We start from the raw sequence: 18,808 nt of genomic DNA on the forward strand, positions 1-18,808 counted from the left end.
TAGATGGGGGCAGATCCAACAACACTCAAGAAACTCGATACCATTCAGGACAAAGTAGCTACTGGATTGGCACCACATCCACTCCCTCCAGCACCGATGCTCAGTGACTGCAGTGTGTACCATCTACACGATGCACTGCAGAAACTCATCAATGATCCTCAGGCAGCACCTTCCAAACCTACGACCACTTCCATCTAGAAGGACAAGGGCAGCGGATAGATGGGAGCACATTCCCCTCCAAGCCAGAAACCATCCTGACTTGGAAATATATCGCCATTCCTTCACTGTCACTGGGTCAAAATCCTGGAATTCCTTCCCTCAGGGCATTGTGGGTCAACACACAGCACATGGGTTGCGGCGGTTCAAGAAGGCAATTCTCAAGGGGCAACTAGGGATGGCCAATAAATGCTGACCCACTCTGTAATGCCTATATCCTTTTTAAGAAAAGATCCTTACCAACACCCTGCACAACTTCTGGTCCCTTTCATGTTTTTAATTCATTGGGGATCTGAGGCTAATTAACTGAATTCCTGTTGTGGCTTATCATCCTGTTGCCATTGTACCTTATTTGTCAGTACTATGATCCTACATTTATATAGCACCTTTCCTGCCTGCAGGAACTCTCGTGGTGCTTGTAGTCATTGTAATATTATTGAATAGTTGTCCATGTTGCCACTGTGTAAAACCAGAGGCTGGGAGAGAGGTCAGAAACAGTTCTTCATAACAGTGCGGCAATGCTGTGGAACTCTCTTGCACAAAGCACATTATGTGTTTGTTCGGTAAACTCTGAGCACCCGCGATTGGAGGAAACGTTGCGGTGTTGTGGGGAAATGGCGTGAAGGTTAGCAGCAGCAATTACCAATGCGGATTGAGTGCCTCTTCCTGTTATGTCCTACATACCTCCAGAGTCTTCTCAGCATCTACGCTTGAGCCAATGGCAATCAGGTCAGGACCAGCCATAGTGCAGAAAGTCTTCAGATGCAGAGTACCTGTCACATTCACTGTGGAGACTGCATAGTCCTGTAATCAACAAATATCAGCTTAATCTGTTATTGGCTGAACCAAATCAATACCTCCAAAATTACAGCTAATTGCACATAACCAGGACTATATTCATCTGCTGCCTAAAGATTGTTCTGTGTCGTATTGACTTTTTGCCTGCTGTTTTTTCTGCAATACTCTGATTGTTATTTTCTGTGGTGTGGGCCACTTCATCTTTCCAGTGTTAAATCTGTTGTTTCAGTGTGGCTCTGCCTGTGAGGGTGTCCCGAGAGTACTTAGTGCAGGGAAACTGGGTAATATCACAGCTACACACACACACATGCACATAAATACACACGCACACACAGACACATGCACACACAGTGACAGACACACACAGGTACACAAACACACACACAAATACAGAAAACACACATAAACATAAAAAGACACATATGCACAAAAACACATGGATACATAAATGTGCAGACACACACAATCTGATATACACAGACACAATTAGACAGATACAACACACCCACAGCAATACCAGCATATCATGCCAACAAACCTATTCATGTCCACACAAGCTAACACATCATAGTTTAAAAGTAGGAGGTCATCTACTAAAGCAGAGAAAAGGAAACAGTTTTCTCAGAGGGCTGAGGGAATTTCCTTCCTCAGAAGGCCATGGGTAAACGAGCTTTGAAGATTTTTAATACAAAAATGGACAGATTCTTGATGAACAAGCGGATGAAAGATTCTGGGTAATGTACAGTAAGGGTAGAAACATTCAGCCACAATCTTATTGAATGGTGGTACAGGCTTGAAAGGCTGAATGGCCTACAATTGTTCCTTGTTTGTATCTACTGAGAGAGCAACAAGAATGGCTGAACAGTGACCCTCAGTGGGAACCTCAGGTGAACTTTGCTGTGGAGTAATTCCACAAGACCCCACTAGCAAATTAGAGTGAGTGTGAGGGCAGTGAGCATCACTGGCAAGTCACCACTGAGGAAGGTACAGCCATGAATTGGTACCCGACCGACAGAGGGCTGTGATCAAATAGACAAGGAGGAACCAGATCAACAGACAGAACAAATCAGTTTTGGTAACTGGCAAAACAATTAGAGGAGAATTGTTATGTTTTGAAATATGCTGCCTGAAAGGTCAGTGGAAACAGCCTCAATAATAACATTGCAAAGCCAGTGCGTGAAGAGCTATGTGGGGAAGCAGGACCAATCAAAGATCCAGTACTGGGCTGAACAAGCTCTGATTGTGTTATAAAATTCGATGATAAGACAAACACTTAATGAACGCACATACATATGAGTGTAAGTCACTGAATAGTGCTACTCAGTGTCTGAATACTGGATGACTGGTTTGCGCCACAGGGAGACGCTGAATAGGCTTTTTTTCCCTGGAGCATCGGAGGCTGAGGGCTGACCTTATAGAGGTTTATAAAATCATGAGGAGCATGGACAGGGTGAATTGACAAGGTCTTTTCCCTGGGGTGGGGGAGTCCAGAACTAGAGGGCATAGATTTAGGGTGAGAGGGGAAAGATATAAAAGGGACCTAAGCGGCAATTTTTTCACACAGAGGGTGGTACGTGTATGGAACGAGCTGCCAGAGGAAGTGGTAGAGGCTGGTACAATTACAATATTTAAAAAACATTTAGATAGGTTATTGAATAGGAAGGGTTTAGAGGGATACAGGCCAAATGCTAGCAAATGGGACTAGATTTATATAAGATCAGCACGGACAAGTTGGACCAAAGGGTCTGTTTCTGTGCTGGACAGCTCTGACTCAAAGTGCAACTGCTGTTCCCAACTGAGAACTGAAACATAGAGAGTCAGGGAGTAATTGCTCAATAAATACTGAATAAAATCATGTTTTCCCATGAGTGAATAAATACAAAAACAGAAATCTGTCACTTCGAAAATAATTCACAGGACACAACATGCGTTCTTTACACTTAATCTTTGGCTTGCCCCTCACGAACAGCCATTGAACACCTCACCATTCCCTCCCACATCAACTCCTCTCCTCCAGATACATCACAGACTGAGATTAAACAGAGTGTTTACTCACCTTAAAAACATCTGCCAAAATTTGGGCACCACGCTGATTGGTTCTGCTCGAAAGACCCACAAAAAATTCTTTACCTGAATAGGAGCAAGTGCAAAGAGTGCAATGTTGGAATTGTATCAAGCACACAGGCTCCTACAGAGGAGATGAATACAACTGTTAAAGGGAGTGTGGTGCTCCCTGGTCTGCAATGGCATTTGGGTTAGGCTTAGGATCACTCTTAGGGCTAAAGCTAGTGTTACGCTTAGTGTTAAGATTAGTGTTAATTTGGGGGGGTGTTAAGGTTTGGGTTCATGTTAGGTTGGGGTTACGGTTAAGGTTAGTGTTACTAACAAAGTTAAGTTTGGGTTAATTGAAAGTTAGGTTGACTGAAAAGTTAAGGTTAAGTGATAAGGATAGGGCGAGGTCTCTGGGAGAGTGGGACAATCTCATCACCTTGTTGACAGTCTACAGCAGGTAGGAGAGACAGAGAGAGAATACCAGAAGGGGAATTCTGTGCAAGTATTGACCTTTGGACACAGATCAGCTCCCCCCCCCCCACCCTGCTCTCAGTCCTGGAATCCTCCCAACACCCTCACAGATCGTTCCAGAAAGGACAAATCAAAGCTGTCCCAGTTAGTGAAGAAGGACTGAGGGATGAGGAGAGACAGGATTGGGGAGGCTGATATTCACTACAGTTCAGAGGAATGAAACCCCAAACTAAACAGGTTAAACACAGCAAAGGATGTTCCTGATGATAGGCGAGTCCAGAACCAAGGGGGGGTCACAGTCTAAGAATATGGGGTAGGCCATTGGGGACAGAGATGAGGAGAAATATCTTTACCCAAAAAGCAGGACGCATCGCCACAGAAGGTAATTGAGACAAAAACATTGAATATTTCCAAGAAGGAGTTAGATATAGTTCTGAGGGCTAAAGGGATCGAAGGACATGGGGCGAAAGCAACATCAGGGGACTGAGTTGGATGGTAAGCCATGATCATATTGAATGGTGGAGGTCACTCAAAGGGCCGAATGGCCTACTGCTGCTATTTTGTATGTTTCCATATCATCGTGAACAGCAGTGCAGCAATTGATGTAGAAATGAGATTCATAAAGAAACTAGATAGAACAAACTGCAAACCAGCCTGTGAAAATAAAGGTGTCAGACTACCTAAATGAGTGTGAAAGCAGTGTTCTAGTCTCTATTGCAGTAATTATTAAAAGTTTCCACCATCATTATTCACAAGGCAACAACATTACAATTTGTGCAGTTAATTCCAGTGTCACAGCGTAATAATGTCTCAAGATTTTGCGCACGATATACTTTTCATGCAGAAATTGAGACAGAAGAATATTTGTGTATTTTAAACAAGATGTTCCCCGTGTTGAGGCTGTTCCTTTTGCCAATTGTCTTAAATCTCTGGCTTCTGCTTATTGCTCTCTCCGGCACTGCATTCAGTTTCTCTTGTACCCAAGTACTGTTCTGCAATGATGATCATTTTTGGAACTGCTCCATTCTACAACATCCTTTTTTCATTTGGGATCTGCAGTTGATTTTCTCAGTGTGCTAGGTCAGCGGTTTTCCGAATACTGGGAAACGTGGAAGTAGAACGACGGGGAAGGAGAAATTCTCTCAAAAACATCTCAACTCCAAGCACCAAAACAAATTGTTAAAATCTATAAACACTACAGCGTTGTCAACTTCTGCAGAAGAGTAAGCAGCTGAATATTTTAAATTAGAAAGAGTCAACCAAACACTAAGAATCATTGAGATGTACAACATGGTAATAGACCCTTCGGTCCAACTCATCCATGCCGACCAGATATCCTAACCTAATCTAGTCCCAGTTGCCAGCACTTGGCCCATATCCAAACCCTTCCTGTTCATATGTCCATTAAGGTGCCTTTTAAATGTTACAATTGTACCAGTCTCCACCACTTCCTCTAGCAGCTCATTCCATACACGTACCACCCTCTGGGTGAAAAAGTTGACCTTTAGATCCCTTTTATATCTTTCCCCTCTCACCCTAAACCTATGCCCTCTAGTTCTGGACTCACCTACATTGAGAAGAGAGATCCTATCTATTTACCCTATCATGCCCCTCACAATTTTATAAACCTCTATAAGGTCACCCCTCAGCCTCTGATGCTCCAGGGATAACAGCCCCAGCCTTTTCAGCCTCTCCCTGTAGCTCAAATCCTCCAAACCTGACCACATCCTTTCTTCATTATCCTATCTATCTGCAAGTCCCCTTTCAAGGGGAGAGAATGCCAGAAGGGGAATTCTATGCAAGTATTGACCATTGGACATAGATCAGCTCCCCTCCCTCCACCCCTAGCCCCAGTCCTGGAATCCTCCCAACACCCTAACAGATCGGTATCTGAAAGGACAAAACAAAGCTGTCCCAGTCAGTGCAGAAGGATTGAGGGATGAGGAGAGATGGGATCAGTGAGGCTGATATTCACTGCAGCTTAGAGGAATGAGGGGCTTAATGCATAGAAACCTAGAAAATTCAAACAGGACTAAACAGACTAAATATAGGAAGGATGTTCCTGATGATAGGCGAGTCCAGAACCAAGGGGGGTGGGAGGGGTCACAGTCTAAGAATATGGGGAAGGCCATTGGGGACAGAGATGAGCAGGAATCTTTCTGCAACTCCTCTTTCAAGGAACTATTTTTGTATTTTTTAAAAATTCAACCATTGGATGTTGAAATCACAGGAGAGCCCACATTTTGGACTTAATGCTGAGTTCAACACCTTCAGATTGTGAACCCACTCACACTCCTTCCCTTTCTTTGAGCTTTACTTGTTACATTCTCTGTCACCATGCCCTCTCTCTTCCCTCCCCCCACCCCAATGGGTCTATCTGTCCTTTCCAGTCTGACAGTTAGACACACCATTGTTAGTGAATTTTGAGAAAATTTGTAGCTCAGGTTGAGGTTCTGGATGTAGGTTTGCTCACTGAGCTGGAAGGTTCATTTCCAGACGTTTCGTTACCTTACTAGGTAACATCTTCAGTGGGCCTCAGGGGAAGCAGTGTACACGATTCCTGCTTCCTATTTATATGTTTGGGTTTCTTTGGGTTGGTGATGTCATTTCCTGTGGTGGTGTCATTTCCTGTGGTGATGTCACTTCATGTTCTTTTTCTCAGGGTTTCAGGTCCAGAAACGTTAACCACTCTCCCCTACATCAAAGACATCTTGGAAATGACTGCCAGACTACTCAGGCCCCTTGGCATCATGGTAGCCCACAAACCCACCAACACACTAAAACAGCAGCTAATGAACTTGAAAGACCCTACACAGATAATAAGCAAAACTACTGTCATTTACAAAATACCGTGCAAGGACTATAACAAACACTAAATTGGACAAATAGGCAGAAAACTGGCCACCAGGATACATGAACACCAATTAGCCACAAAATGACATGAACCTCTCACACTAGTATCCTCACATACAGATAAGGAAGGACACCACTTCAACTGGGACAACACATCTATCCTAGGACAAGCTAAACAGAGACATGCATGAGAATTCCTAGAAGCATGGCATTCCAACTGGAAATCTATCAACAAACACATCGGATTAGACCCCATCTACCACCCCCTGAGAAAAAGAACAGTGAATGACATCACCACAGAAGGGTTTGGAGGGATATGGGCCGGGCGATGGCAGGTGGGACTAGATTGGGTTGGGATATCTGGTCGGTATGGACGGGTTGTATTGAAGGGTCTGTTTCCATGTTGTACATCTCTATGACTCTATGGCATCACCAACCCAAAGAAACCTAAACATATAAATAGGAAGCAGGAATCATATACACTGCTTCGCCTGACCCCCACTGAAGATGTTACCTAGCAGGGTGACGAAACATCTGGAAATGAACCTCCCAGCTCAGCGAGCAAACCTACATCCAGACACCATTGTTCTGCCATTCTCACATTCCAATCACTTAATCAGCACTATCAGCAGCCTTCCTATCCCAGCACTCTAACAAAGCCCCCAACTATAGCTTTAATGCTGTCCCCCTCCACACTTCACATCAGCTCTGGTGAAAAGTCATCTCGAATTGACATAGTAGCTTGCTGTCTCTCCATGGATGCTGCGTGACCTGCTGGGATCTCCAGCATTTGTTGTTTTCAGTACAGATTTCAGCATTGGCAGTAATTTGCTCCTAGAGGCTGGGCCAGTATTTATGCCCATCCACAGTTGCCCTTGACCTGGATCGCTTGCTGGGGTTACTTCAGAGGGCAATTAAGAGTCAACCACATATCTGGGAGCTTAACACGTCATCCAACATTGTCCAAATGCAATAGATTGCTTTGATATGTCACTATAACATGGACAATAGCATTTTCCACCACGGCTACAAAAGCTAGAAAGGGGTCATAATGTTAATGTGCCTCAGACTGTGATAAGGAGAATGTTCTTAACTCAGAGGGCCATGAATCTTTGAAATCCTCTGTCACAGAAAGCTCTGGGTGCAGAGACCTTGGCTATGCTCAAGATTAAGGGGTGGTACAGAGGCTCAGTGGTTAGCACTGCTGCCTCACAGCACCAGGGATCCGGGTTCAATTCCGGCCTCAGGCCACTGTCTGTGTGGAGTTTGCACATTCTCCCTGTGTCTGCGTGGGTTTCCTCCGGGTGCTCCGGTTTCCTCCCACAGTCCAAAGATGTGCAGGCCAACTGTATTGGCCATGCTCAGGTGCCCATAGTGTTAAGTGCATTAGCCAGGGGGAAATGTAGGGAAATGAATCTGGGTGGGTTGCTCTTCGGAGGGTCAGTATATACTTGTTGGGCCGAAGAGCCTGTTTCCACACTGTAGGGAATGTAATTAAGAGCTTTGGACACTGAGAAAATCAAGAGATATAGGGATCAAGCAAAAAGGTAGAGTTGACTTGGAGATCGGCCATAACCTCAATCAGTGTTCGAGTGGACCTGAATGGCTGCTGGTTGTATGTAATTTGACCAAGATCCAGCTCGCAGTGTTCAGGAACAAACAGACTGAGAGGGCTGACTGAATGGACTGACTGCTTGCTGAGTTCCTGTATACAAGACACATACCTGTAAAGAGGACATCCCCACCATCAAGAGTTGCTGTCTCGTCCTTCATTTCAACGATATTGAATTTAAGCCGCTCCAGAGTTTGCTTCACACTGTTCACCTGTTAAGAAAAGGAAATGGTTGGTTTCAAATGGCAGGAAAGAAGCAGGCCCATGTGACCCCAATCATCCTTGCTAGTGGGCCTTCTCCACAACCCTGAACTTTCATAATATACAATATACTTATCTAGCTTTCCCTGACGTGAACTATTCACCTCAACCACAAACCACTTGCCCTTCTAGATGGAAGTGGTCGTGGGTTTGGGAGGAGCTGTTTGAGGATCTTTGGTGAGTTTCTGTAGTGCATCTTGAAGACAGTACACACGGCAGTTAGGGGTGGAGGGATTGGATGTCAGAAAAGAGAAAGCTTAGGAGAGACCCGATTGAGATGTAAAGAATGAAAACGGGCCTGGATGGGGAGGATTGGAAGAGTTCATGTCTCTTAGTAGAGTGAAAAATAAGAATTAGAATAATTGATAGAAGGATTGGGGTGCCTCTGTTTTAGTGGGGCTCCCTGGTGGATGGAGTGGCAGAATTAGTAACCCTGATTGTGTAGATATGGACTTGACATTCAGATCCCTGCAGCTAAATGAACCAAGAGCTGGAAAATGGGATGAGAGTGAAAAACTCATTCTCAGTAAGCATGGACACAATAAACCTCGTCAGATTACAGTGAGTGAGCACCTTTCACTCACAGGGTTAGGGGTAACAGGGAAGGTCTGAGAAGTGCCCCTATCCAGATTTGGGATTGATTAGAATGGAGTGATTAGAAATATGACACCATAAAAATAGGATCAGGTGGAGGCCATTCAGCCCCCTCAAGCCTACTCTGCCATTTGATGGGCTTCTCACATCCACTTTCCTGCCCTTTTCCCTGGAATTCTTGATTCCCTAACTGATCAAGAATGTCTCTCTCTCTCAGCCTTAAATATCCACAAGGTCACTGCCCCCACAGCTCTCTGTGACAAGGAGTTCCAAAGACTCACAACCCTCTAAGAGAGGAAATTCCTCCTCATCTCAGTCTGAAATTGGTGCCCCTTTATTCTGAGTCTGTGCCCTCTGGTTCCAAACCCTCCCATGAGGGGAAACATCCTCTCAGCATTGACCTTGTCAAGCCCCTTAAGAATCTGATATGTTTCAATGATATCACCTCTCACTCTGCTAGACTCCAGTGAGTAGAGTCCCAACCTGTTTACCCTAAGCTTTTAAAACAATCCCTCCATCCCAGGGATCATCCTAGAGAACCTTCTCTGACCTACCTCCAATGAAATGATATCTTTCCTTAAATAAGGGGAGCATAACTGCTCACAGTACCTCAAATGTGGTCTCGCCAGCCCCTTGTACAGTTGCAGTAAGACTTCCCTACTCTTATACTCCAACCCTCTTGAAATGAGGGCCAACATTCCCTTAGCCTTCCTGATTACCTGTTGTCCATGTGTACTGGTTTTCTGTGTTTTGTGCACAAGTTACCCCCAAGTCCCTTTGTGTCACAGCTTTCTGCAGTATCTCTCCAGTTAATTAATGAGGAAGAAGTCTTTTTTCTACTTAGGTACATTTTAAGCAGAAGGGACTCCCTGGTGAAACACTAAGTAAGAACAAAATGAATTTTGTGTTGCTTTTTCTCCTTTGGTGCTTTTTGACCTTTGGTACAGGCCAATAGGAGAAAGTGAATTAACCAGGAACTATTAAGATATTCTGCTTCCCTTGCCCTGCACCCCCAGTAAGCCAGGCCTCAGCCTGTTATATTCCATACTCTAACATGTGAATGGATGTGACATGTGAACCAGCAATGCTGGCTCCTTGCTCCACGTGCATTTGTGCTCAGCAGATGGGTCCCTTTCTTTATAACTTGAAGCTACAATGCTTTTCACCAGGTCAGACCAAGCATCCTGCATGCATTAGTTTCTCTTGCTTTCCGACAGCATCTTCATACAGCCTCGAATTGCATGGCATCTCTGAGAGAGCACAGGGGAGATTTCCCAGAACGGCACAGCAAATGAGAGGTTTTCCCCATGAGGTCGGGAGTGTTCGTCCTGGAGCAAAGGAGGTCGAGGGGAGATGTCTTCACATAAGCGTACAGATGAGGAATGGGCCATTTGCGACCCCTCCCCACCAAGAAGACCAAGGCTGATTTGAATACTCCACATACATCCCTGCCAAACCCCAGGAGTCAATCACTGCCTTGCCCAGCCAGGACCTAACCCCTTCTGCCTCAACCATATTCACACAGCCTGCTTCCACCGCCTTTCCAGGAAGTCAGTTCCAAAGGTTCAAGCTCCTTGATGAGAAAACAAATTCTCCTCATCGCTGTCTGAAATGGTTGCTCTTTTATTCTTAAATAGTGACCCTTAGTGTCAGAGGCTGAGGGGTGACTTTATAGATGCCTATAAAATCATGAGGGGCATGGATAGGGTGTCATTGCAAGAGGGTTTGAGTACATGAACAAGGAGTTTTACTGTAGTTGGACATGGTGATGCTGAGACTACACAGGAGTATAGACAAGGTCTTTTCCCCGGGGCGGGGAATCCATAACTAGAGAACATAGGTTTAAGGTGAGAGGGGAACGATTTAAAAGGGACCTAAGAGGCAATTTTTTAATGCAGAGGGTGGTGTGTGTATGGAATGAGCTGCTAGAGGAAGTGGTGGAGGCTGGTACAAATACAACATTTAAAAGGCATCTGTAAGGGTATATGAATAGAAAGGGTTTGGAGAGATATGGGCCAAATGCTGACAAGTGGGACTAAATCAGTTTCGGATATCTGGTTGGCATGGGCAAGTTGGATCATGCTGTATATCTCTATGACTATACAAGTAGCACTCCGAAAGTTTGTGATTGGACTGTAACCTGGTGTCATGTGATTTCTGACCTTATCAGGCAGTGCATTCCAAATCTTCTTCTAATTGGCCAGATTTTTCTGTCAGTCATCCTAAATCCTCTGTTCACTCTAATTTCAGTTGTTGGAATCAATTTCTCCTTAGTTACTCTTCTCAAAATCCTTTATCATTTTAAACATCTCTTGATCAAATCTCCTTCTAGCCTTCTCTGTGCTACGCAGAACAGCCTCTCCTTCCTCAGTCTCTCCACATAGTGTAATCTCTCCACATTGGATCTGTTCTCGTAAATCCTTTCTGCATGGAGGCTCCAAAGCCTTCATAATATTCTTCCATGGCACTCCAGTGTGTAATCAGGCCACAGAAGCAGTGTTTCAGGATGTGTGAAGAGAATGTTGGAACATGGCTGAGTACAAGACCATTGCAACACCCCTGGCCATGTTCTAGTGCATACGTAATGTCAACTTAGCATTGGACCGAAGGGTCTGTTTTCATGCTGTATGAGTCTATGACTCTAAATCCTACTGCTGTACATCAAACATGTGCACAGCTCCTTATTTGATTCTCCCCAGGCCTTGCTGATGCAAGGAGGAAGGTAAAGTCACTCTTTTTGCTCTTTTTAAGCAGCTCAGACCTGTGCATCATTCCCCTTAGCCACTAGATCTGTGCATATAAATAATGAACGCGACCAGGGGTAGATCATTTGATTCCTTGAGCCATCTCTGGCATTGACTGAAGGCACAGTCATCTGTTTGTGTTGTGAATTCCACATTCCTGTTCACCTCCAATAATCCTCCAGGCCCTGCCTAACCAGAATTGATCCCGTTCCACCTTCATAATATTCACTGACCCTACCTACCCTGCCTTCTGATGCTCAGGGTTCTTCCATCTTGTCATCTCCGTTCTGAGTCGGTGATTCTTCATCTTAAAACACTGCTGTCTAGTTCTGGACTGACCTATGAGAGAAAATATCTTTCCCACACCCACCTTGTCCAGATCATTCAAGATCTGATACATTTCAATCAGGGTCACCCCCCTCCCCCCACTCTCCTAAACTCCAGCAGAAACAAGCCCAGTCTGTCCAACCCTCCCCCATAACCCAACCCACTCCTACCTGGGATCAATCCAGTAAACCTCCTCTGAACTTTCTCCAATGCATTTACATCTTTCCTTAAATAAGGAGACAAAAGCCGTGCACTATGTCATAGAATCTGCACAGAGGGGAAACAGACCATTTCTCCAATCAAGTTCACGCCAACCCTTCAACCCCCAATCCTGGGCGCTACAGAACAACTTAGCATGGCCAATCCACCTAACCTGCACATCTTTGGACTCTGGGAGGAAACCGGAGCACCTGGAGGGGGACCCACGCAGACACGGGGAGAATGTGCAAACTCCACACAGTCTCCTGAACCTGGAATCCATCCCAGGTCCCCAGCGCTGTGAGGCAGCAGTGCTAATCATTGAGTCACCGTGTCACCCAAAACAGGATTCAGCAACAGCCTGTCTAACTGAAGTATAACACCCTCATTTCAATCTTCAATTCCTCTTACCATAAAGGATAACATCCCATTAGTCTTCTTGGTTATTTACTGCACTTGAATACTGAGTTTTTGTGACTCATGTACCAGAACACCTCGATCCCTCTGCACCTCGGAGTTCTATAATTATCTGTGTTTAAGTAATTCTTTGTTTCATTATCATCCTTGCCAACATGGCCGACTATAGGAGCGTCTTTACACTGACGACAGTGGTTTAGGACTGGACAATGTACACTGGCCTTGCCTACATCCCCAGAAGGTATAAAGGATCAAAATGAAACTCACTGAGAGAGAATGAAAAGCTCAATTAAAGGTTTGCAAGGTGACCACATAACTAAATAAATACAGAAAAGACTTCTGCTCTTAAAGTGACTCCCTTCAGACCAGCTGCATGGCTTTGAGCTCGAAAACGAAATCATCTAAAATAAAAGAGTGTTAAATCCCCATCACTAAAGAAGCCACTATCCTCACTTACTCAAGGTGATAAAACCAGTAACGAGAAAGTTAACAAATATCACCTGCACAGCATGGTAAAAACAGAGAACATGAGAACAAACTGCAAGCAGCCGTTGAATAAATTTTCTGCAGTGCAGCACGACCTGTTTATTTCCATTAATCTCAGGAAACCCAAGAATCAAAGAAATTTAAATTATTCGAGTCAGGCTTTTGGGATGCAGTGGTAACTCTGAGCCAGGAGGACCTGGGTCCTATTAGCTCCAGAGATGTATCCACATATGCCCGAACAGGTTGTTATAAAATATCTAAAACATTCTTGTGTAGATTTCCAGCAGGAGGTGTACAAGCTCAGACTTGCAGAATGTGGCTGTATTGGACAAACCATGTCTTTATAAATAATGGGTGATCAATGGAACGTTAGCACCTGGGTCCCTTGTGCTTTGTCTCAGCTCGCACTGTGGCTGGGAATGCAGTGCGTTCATAATCATTCTGACAGTGAAATGCCGCAGAATATTTCAGGCAATGTGGAGGCTACTTATTTATTCATCATTTTTTATCTCATTATTCGGAAGTGGGTACCTCTGACTGGGCCCAGTATTATTACCTGTCCCTAGTTGCCCCTTGAGAAGGTGGGGATGAGCTGCAGTCCATGTGTTGTGGGTAGACCCACAATGCCCTCAGGGAGGGAATTCCAGGACTTTGACCCAGTGACAGTGAAGGAATGGCGATATATTTCCAAGTCAGAATGGTGAGTGGCTTGGAGGGGAATGTGCAGGGGATGCTGCCCTTGTCCTTCTAGATGGAAGTGGTTGTGGGTTTGGAAGGTGCTGTCTGAGGATCTATGATGAATTTCTGCAGTGCATCTTGTAGACAGTACACACTGCTGCTACTGAGTGTCAGTGGAGGAGGGAATGGATGTTTGTGATTGTGGTGCCAATAGAGCAAGGACTGCTTTGTCCTGGATGGTATCAACCTTCTTGAGTGTTGTTGGAGCTGCCCCCATCCAGGCAAGTGGGGAGTATTCCATCCCACTCCTGACTTGTGCCTTGTAGATGGTGGACAGGCTTTGGGGAGTCAGGAGGTGAGTTACTCGCTGCAGGATTCCCAGCCTCTGACCTGTTCTTGCAGCCACTGTGTTTATAGTTTGTTCAGTTTGGTTTATAAGTTCCATCACTATCTTAAGACAGAATTGGTTTAAAAAATACACTGAAACCTGCTTGGAACTTCTTCTTAACATGACCATAAGAATAAGGAGCATGAGGTGCTGACTGTACCCTTGAATCTGCTCCACCTTTCGATGAAATCATGGCCAAGTCCACTGTGACCATAATTCCTTAAAGTGGAAAGATTTCTTATTCTCTTGGGACATAGCTATTGCTCAACAATAACGGTGTGTGTTTGTGGGATCTTGCTGTGCGAAACTGGCCACTCTGTGTCTCACATTCCGACTCTCTGAAAGCCCTTTCTGTAGGAAAGACAGTAATGGTTCATCTAGAGATGGAGAATGGATGCCAGCCTTGCCAATAGACCCCACACCCAGAGTATGCGTAAACAAAGAGATAAAGGAATGAATTCCGTCGTATCCCAGTGTGCTGGGGCGTGGGTTGCTGCACAATTTTCTTTCGGTACAGTTCAATCCAACAGCTCACAAAGAAATCAGTTTGCAGTTACACATACGTTCTTAATGTGTGTGATGAGAACTCATTGAGCTGGAATGCTGGGCTGGAGTTTAGGTATTTGGTGAGGTGAAGGCAGGGGAACTGATAATGAACGATTCCAACTCTATTCCATTCATTCCACACCCGTGCGCAACATGAAAGTTGGGGGTGGGGTGGGGGTTAGGGTGGTTCTCTGTTGAACCCAGTCTGGTGGGTTCAGGTGGATGAGGAGCTGTGCTGTGAACATACTGCCAGTCACAGCCAACAATCTGAAAGCCCCCTCCCTTCTCATCATCACTACGTATTGCACACACTCCAATTCACTTCATCCACCTTCATGCCAGCTCCTCCGAATTGGCACAAAACACTCCCAAACACTTCCTAGACAGATATCCGGAAAACGCAGGTGGACAATGAAACACTGCACACAACTGGAACACTAACAAACCCAGAAGCTTGTTCATTGGTGATTTCAAAATAGCACATGGGTTTCTGATTTCTGCAGTCGCTCTCCAGTAATCCGAGAGGCTTGATGCAATGACACTCAGAGGGTGGGAGGAGTGACAAACACAGACAGTGCTGGAGAAACTCAGCAGTAGCCACAGAGAGAAATCAGGGCCCATGTTGCGGGTCCAGTGACCTTTCTTCGGGAGGTTCTGAGAAATGCCCACATAGAAAACTTGGGGCGGTACGGTGGCTCAATGTTTAGCACTGCAGCCTCACAGCACCACTGACCCAGGTTTGATTCCAGCCTCGGGCGACTGTCTGTGAGGAGTCTGCACATTCTCCCTGCGTCTGCATGGGTTTCCTCTGGGTGCTGTCGTTTCCTTCCACAATCCAAAGATGTGCACATTAGGTGAATTGGCCATGGAAATTGCCCATGGTGGTCAGGGGTAAATACAGAGGGAAATGGGTCTGGCTGGGTTACTGTATGGATGGACTTGTTGGGCCAATGACCTGTCTCCCCACTGCAGGGATTCTATGAAAACTCCTTGTGACACTTCTTCGGGGGAAACCAAATGCAGAAGGAGGCCATTCAGTCCATTGGGTAGGTGTTCTCCTTGACAGTGTCTCCAACTTCCACGCCTTCTCTCCATAGCTCTGCAAACTCCTTCTCTTCAGAGAGCTCTCCAATTCATCTTTGAAGCAATGATTGAGTCTGCATCCTCTACAAGGTATGAAGGTGACTGAGAGGAGAGGTGGGGAGGGGAGAGGCTCTGACCCCCCCCCCCCCCCCCCCCCCCCCCACCGCCAACCCATCTCTGAGCTGTCAAACTCTCTAGACATAACCTCCAAATGGCCTCCAATTTTTACAGAGTGGCAAGGAGAGAGGTCAGAGAGAAGCAAGGGCTGCTGGGAAGGGTACATTCTCCCACTTACAAAGGGACTTTCCTTGGGAGTTGGGCCTCCATTTTTTTATTGGTGAGGAGAGAGGGTGGAGAGAAACAAGGGCTACCGGGAAGGGTGAGTTAATGTTTTTTTTTAAGTGGGTGAGTGTTGTTAATGAGAACTATGAGGAGCTGGGAAACAGGCTTGAACAGATCAAGATTGATGAAGTTGATGTGCTGGAAATTTTGGCAAATATTAAGATTGATAAGTCCCCAGGGCCAGACCAGATTTATCCTAGGTTGCTCTGGGAAGTGAGAAAGGAAGTTGCTAAGTGACTGGCAAAGATCATTGCTTCCTCATTCTCCACAGGAGTCCAACTGTGGGATTGGTGGGAGGTGAATATTGTTCCTCTTTTCAAGAAGGGTAATAGAGAAATCTCTGACAATTACAGATCAGTCAGTCTTACGTCTGTAGTCAGCAAGGTTTTGGAAAGAATTCTGAGGGATAGGATTTATGACTATTTGGCAAAGCATAATGTGATTAAAGGCAGTCAGCATGGCTTTGTGAGGGGCAGGTCACGCCTCACAAATCTTATTGAGTTCTTTGAGGAGGCAACAAGACAGGTCGATGAAGGTGGAACAGTGGATGTGGTGAATGTGGACTTCAGCAAGGTTAAAAATCACATAACACCAGGTTATAGTCCAACAAGTTCAATTGGAAGCACACTAGCTTTGCTTCCAAGCTAGTGTGCTTCCAATTAAACCTGTTGGACTATAACCTGGTGTTGTGTGATTTTTAATTTTGTACATCCCAGTCCAACACCAGCATCTCCAAATCATGACTTCAGCAAGGCATTTGATAAGGTTCCCCATGGTAGACTCATCCATAAAGTCAGGAGGTATGGGATACAGGGAGATTTGACTATCTGGATTCAGAATTGGTTGGCTGACAGAAGGCAGTGAGTGGTTGTAGATGGAAAGTATTCTGCCTGGAGGCCAGTGTTGAGTGGGATCCCACAGGGCTCTGTTCTTGGGCCTCTGCTGTTTGTAGTTTTTATAAATGACTTGGATGAGGAGGTTGAGGGTTAGGTTAGTAAATTTGCCAATGACACTAAGGCTGGAGGTGCCATTGATAGTATTGAGGGCTATTGCAGGCTGCAGCGTGACATAGACAGGATGCAGAGCTGGGCTGAGAAATGGCAGATGGAGTTCAACCTGGATAAATGCGAAGTGATGCATTTTGGAAGGTGGAACTTGAATGCTGAATGTAGGATTAAAGACAGGATTCTTGGCAGTGTGGAGGAACAAAGGGATCTTGGTGTGCAAGTGCATGGATCCCTTAAAATTGCCACCCAAGTGGGTAGGGTTGTTAAGAAAGCATATGGTGTTTTGGCTTTCATTAACAGGGGGATCAAGTTTAAGAGCCATAATGTTTTGCTGCAGTTCTACAAGACCCTGGTGAGACCACACTTGGAATATTGTGTCCAGTTCTGGTCGCCCTACTATAGGAAAGATACAGAGGCATTGGAGAGGGTGCAAAGAAGGTTTACCAGGATGCTGCCTGGACTGGAGGGCTTGTTTTACGAAGAGAGGTTAACTAAGGTTGGAACTTTCTTTCTGGAGAGAAGGAGGAAGAGAGGTGACCTGATCGAGGTGTACAAGTTAATGAAAGGTATGGATAGTGTCAATAGCCAGAGACTTTTCCCCAGGGCAGGATTGACTGGCACTAGGGGTCACAGTTTTAAGGTGTTAGGAGGAAGGTATAGAGGGGACGTCAGAGGAAGGTTCTTTACGCAGAGAGTTGTGAATGCATGGAATGCTTTGTCAGTGGTGGTGGAAGCAGAGTCATTAGAGACATTTAAGTGACTGCTGGACATGCACATGGATCGCAGTGAGTTGAGAGATGTGATGGTTCGGTTATTTTATTTTATTAATCCTCAGCACAACATTGTGGGCCAAAGGGCCTGTTCTGTTCTGCACTTTGCTATATTCTATGTTCTATAGTGTCAAAGCTCTCACATCACAGGCACAGGTCTGCCAGTGCTGTCAAAGCTGTCTGCAATTCGCCTTCACTGGGGATGGGGGGCTTTCACCATTTTACCTGTAAATGCCTGTCATCCTTAAAGCATGTCTTTAAGAGGATTCTAAAAGCCGCATACATTACTGATGGCTGCTAAGTGTTCTTTTTGCTGCTCAAAGATTGGTCCCCTGAGCATCGTGATGATTATCTCACTGACTGGTCATCATTTTAGAATTTAAAAGCCCTGGCATGGATCCAAAGAGACTGATGTTATGGAAATCAGTTCCTTTTCCTTCCTAAACAGCAAAAGTAGTCATGAAGTCGGCTTCTGAGGGTGCATTGTTTCCTTTCATGGACCTGAGTGCCCATTCTTTGTGCCAATCCCTCGTTGTCCCTCACTGAGCGGTTTGCTGTTGCCATTCAGTGGGTTGCTCTGAGACATTTCTGTGGGTGTGGAGACAGACCCAATTACAGCATTTTAGGGATTTTTTGAATTCCAGGGCAGAGAAGATCAATTTTCTTTGCAAAATTAGATAAATGAATAATTCTAACGTAGAGCAAGCTTTGCCCTCAGCTGCCACAATCCATGTTTTGGTTGTACAGGATGTTGCTGAGGTCTCTTCTGGAGTATAAGGTCAGAGGTCACATGACACCAGGTTATAGTCCAATGGTTTATTTGAAATCACAAGCTTTTGGAGCAACATGATTTCAAATGAACCTGTCAGACGATAACCTGGTGTCATGTGACCTCTGACCTTGTCCACCCCAGTCCAACACCAGCACCTCCACATCACCTCTTCTGTGTCCAGTTCTGGTCTGCC

General features: G+C 45.2%; 1 protein-coding gene across 1 annotated transcript in view; it reads right to left on the reverse strand.

Annotated features, from left to right (window-relative positions):
* The window catches only part of ddah1 (dimethylarginine dimethylaminohydrolase 1), a 113,235-nt gene that overhangs the window by 21,665 nt on the left and 72,762 nt on the right, over positions 1-18,808 (reverse strand). Inside the window, exons 2-4 of the mRNA XM_072574852.1 lie at positions 8,115-8,214; positions 3,071-3,144; positions 901-1,020 (exon numbers count right to left, since the gene is read on the reverse strand). Of these exons, the coding sequence (XP_072430953.1) occupies positions 901-1,020; positions 3,071-3,144; positions 8,115-8,214 (294 nt within the window). The remainder of the gene's footprint in view (positions 1-900; positions 1,021-3,070; positions 3,145-8,114; positions 8,215-18,808) is intronic.

The sequence above is a fragment of the Chiloscyllium punctatum genome, chromosome 7 (assembly GCF_047496795.1).
Source record: "Chiloscyllium punctatum isolate Juve2018m chromosome 7, sChiPun1.3, whole genome shotgun sequence".
NCBI classification, from domain to species: Eukaryota; Metazoa; Chordata; class Chondrichthyes; order Orectolobiformes; family Hemiscylliidae; genus Chiloscyllium; species Chiloscyllium punctatum.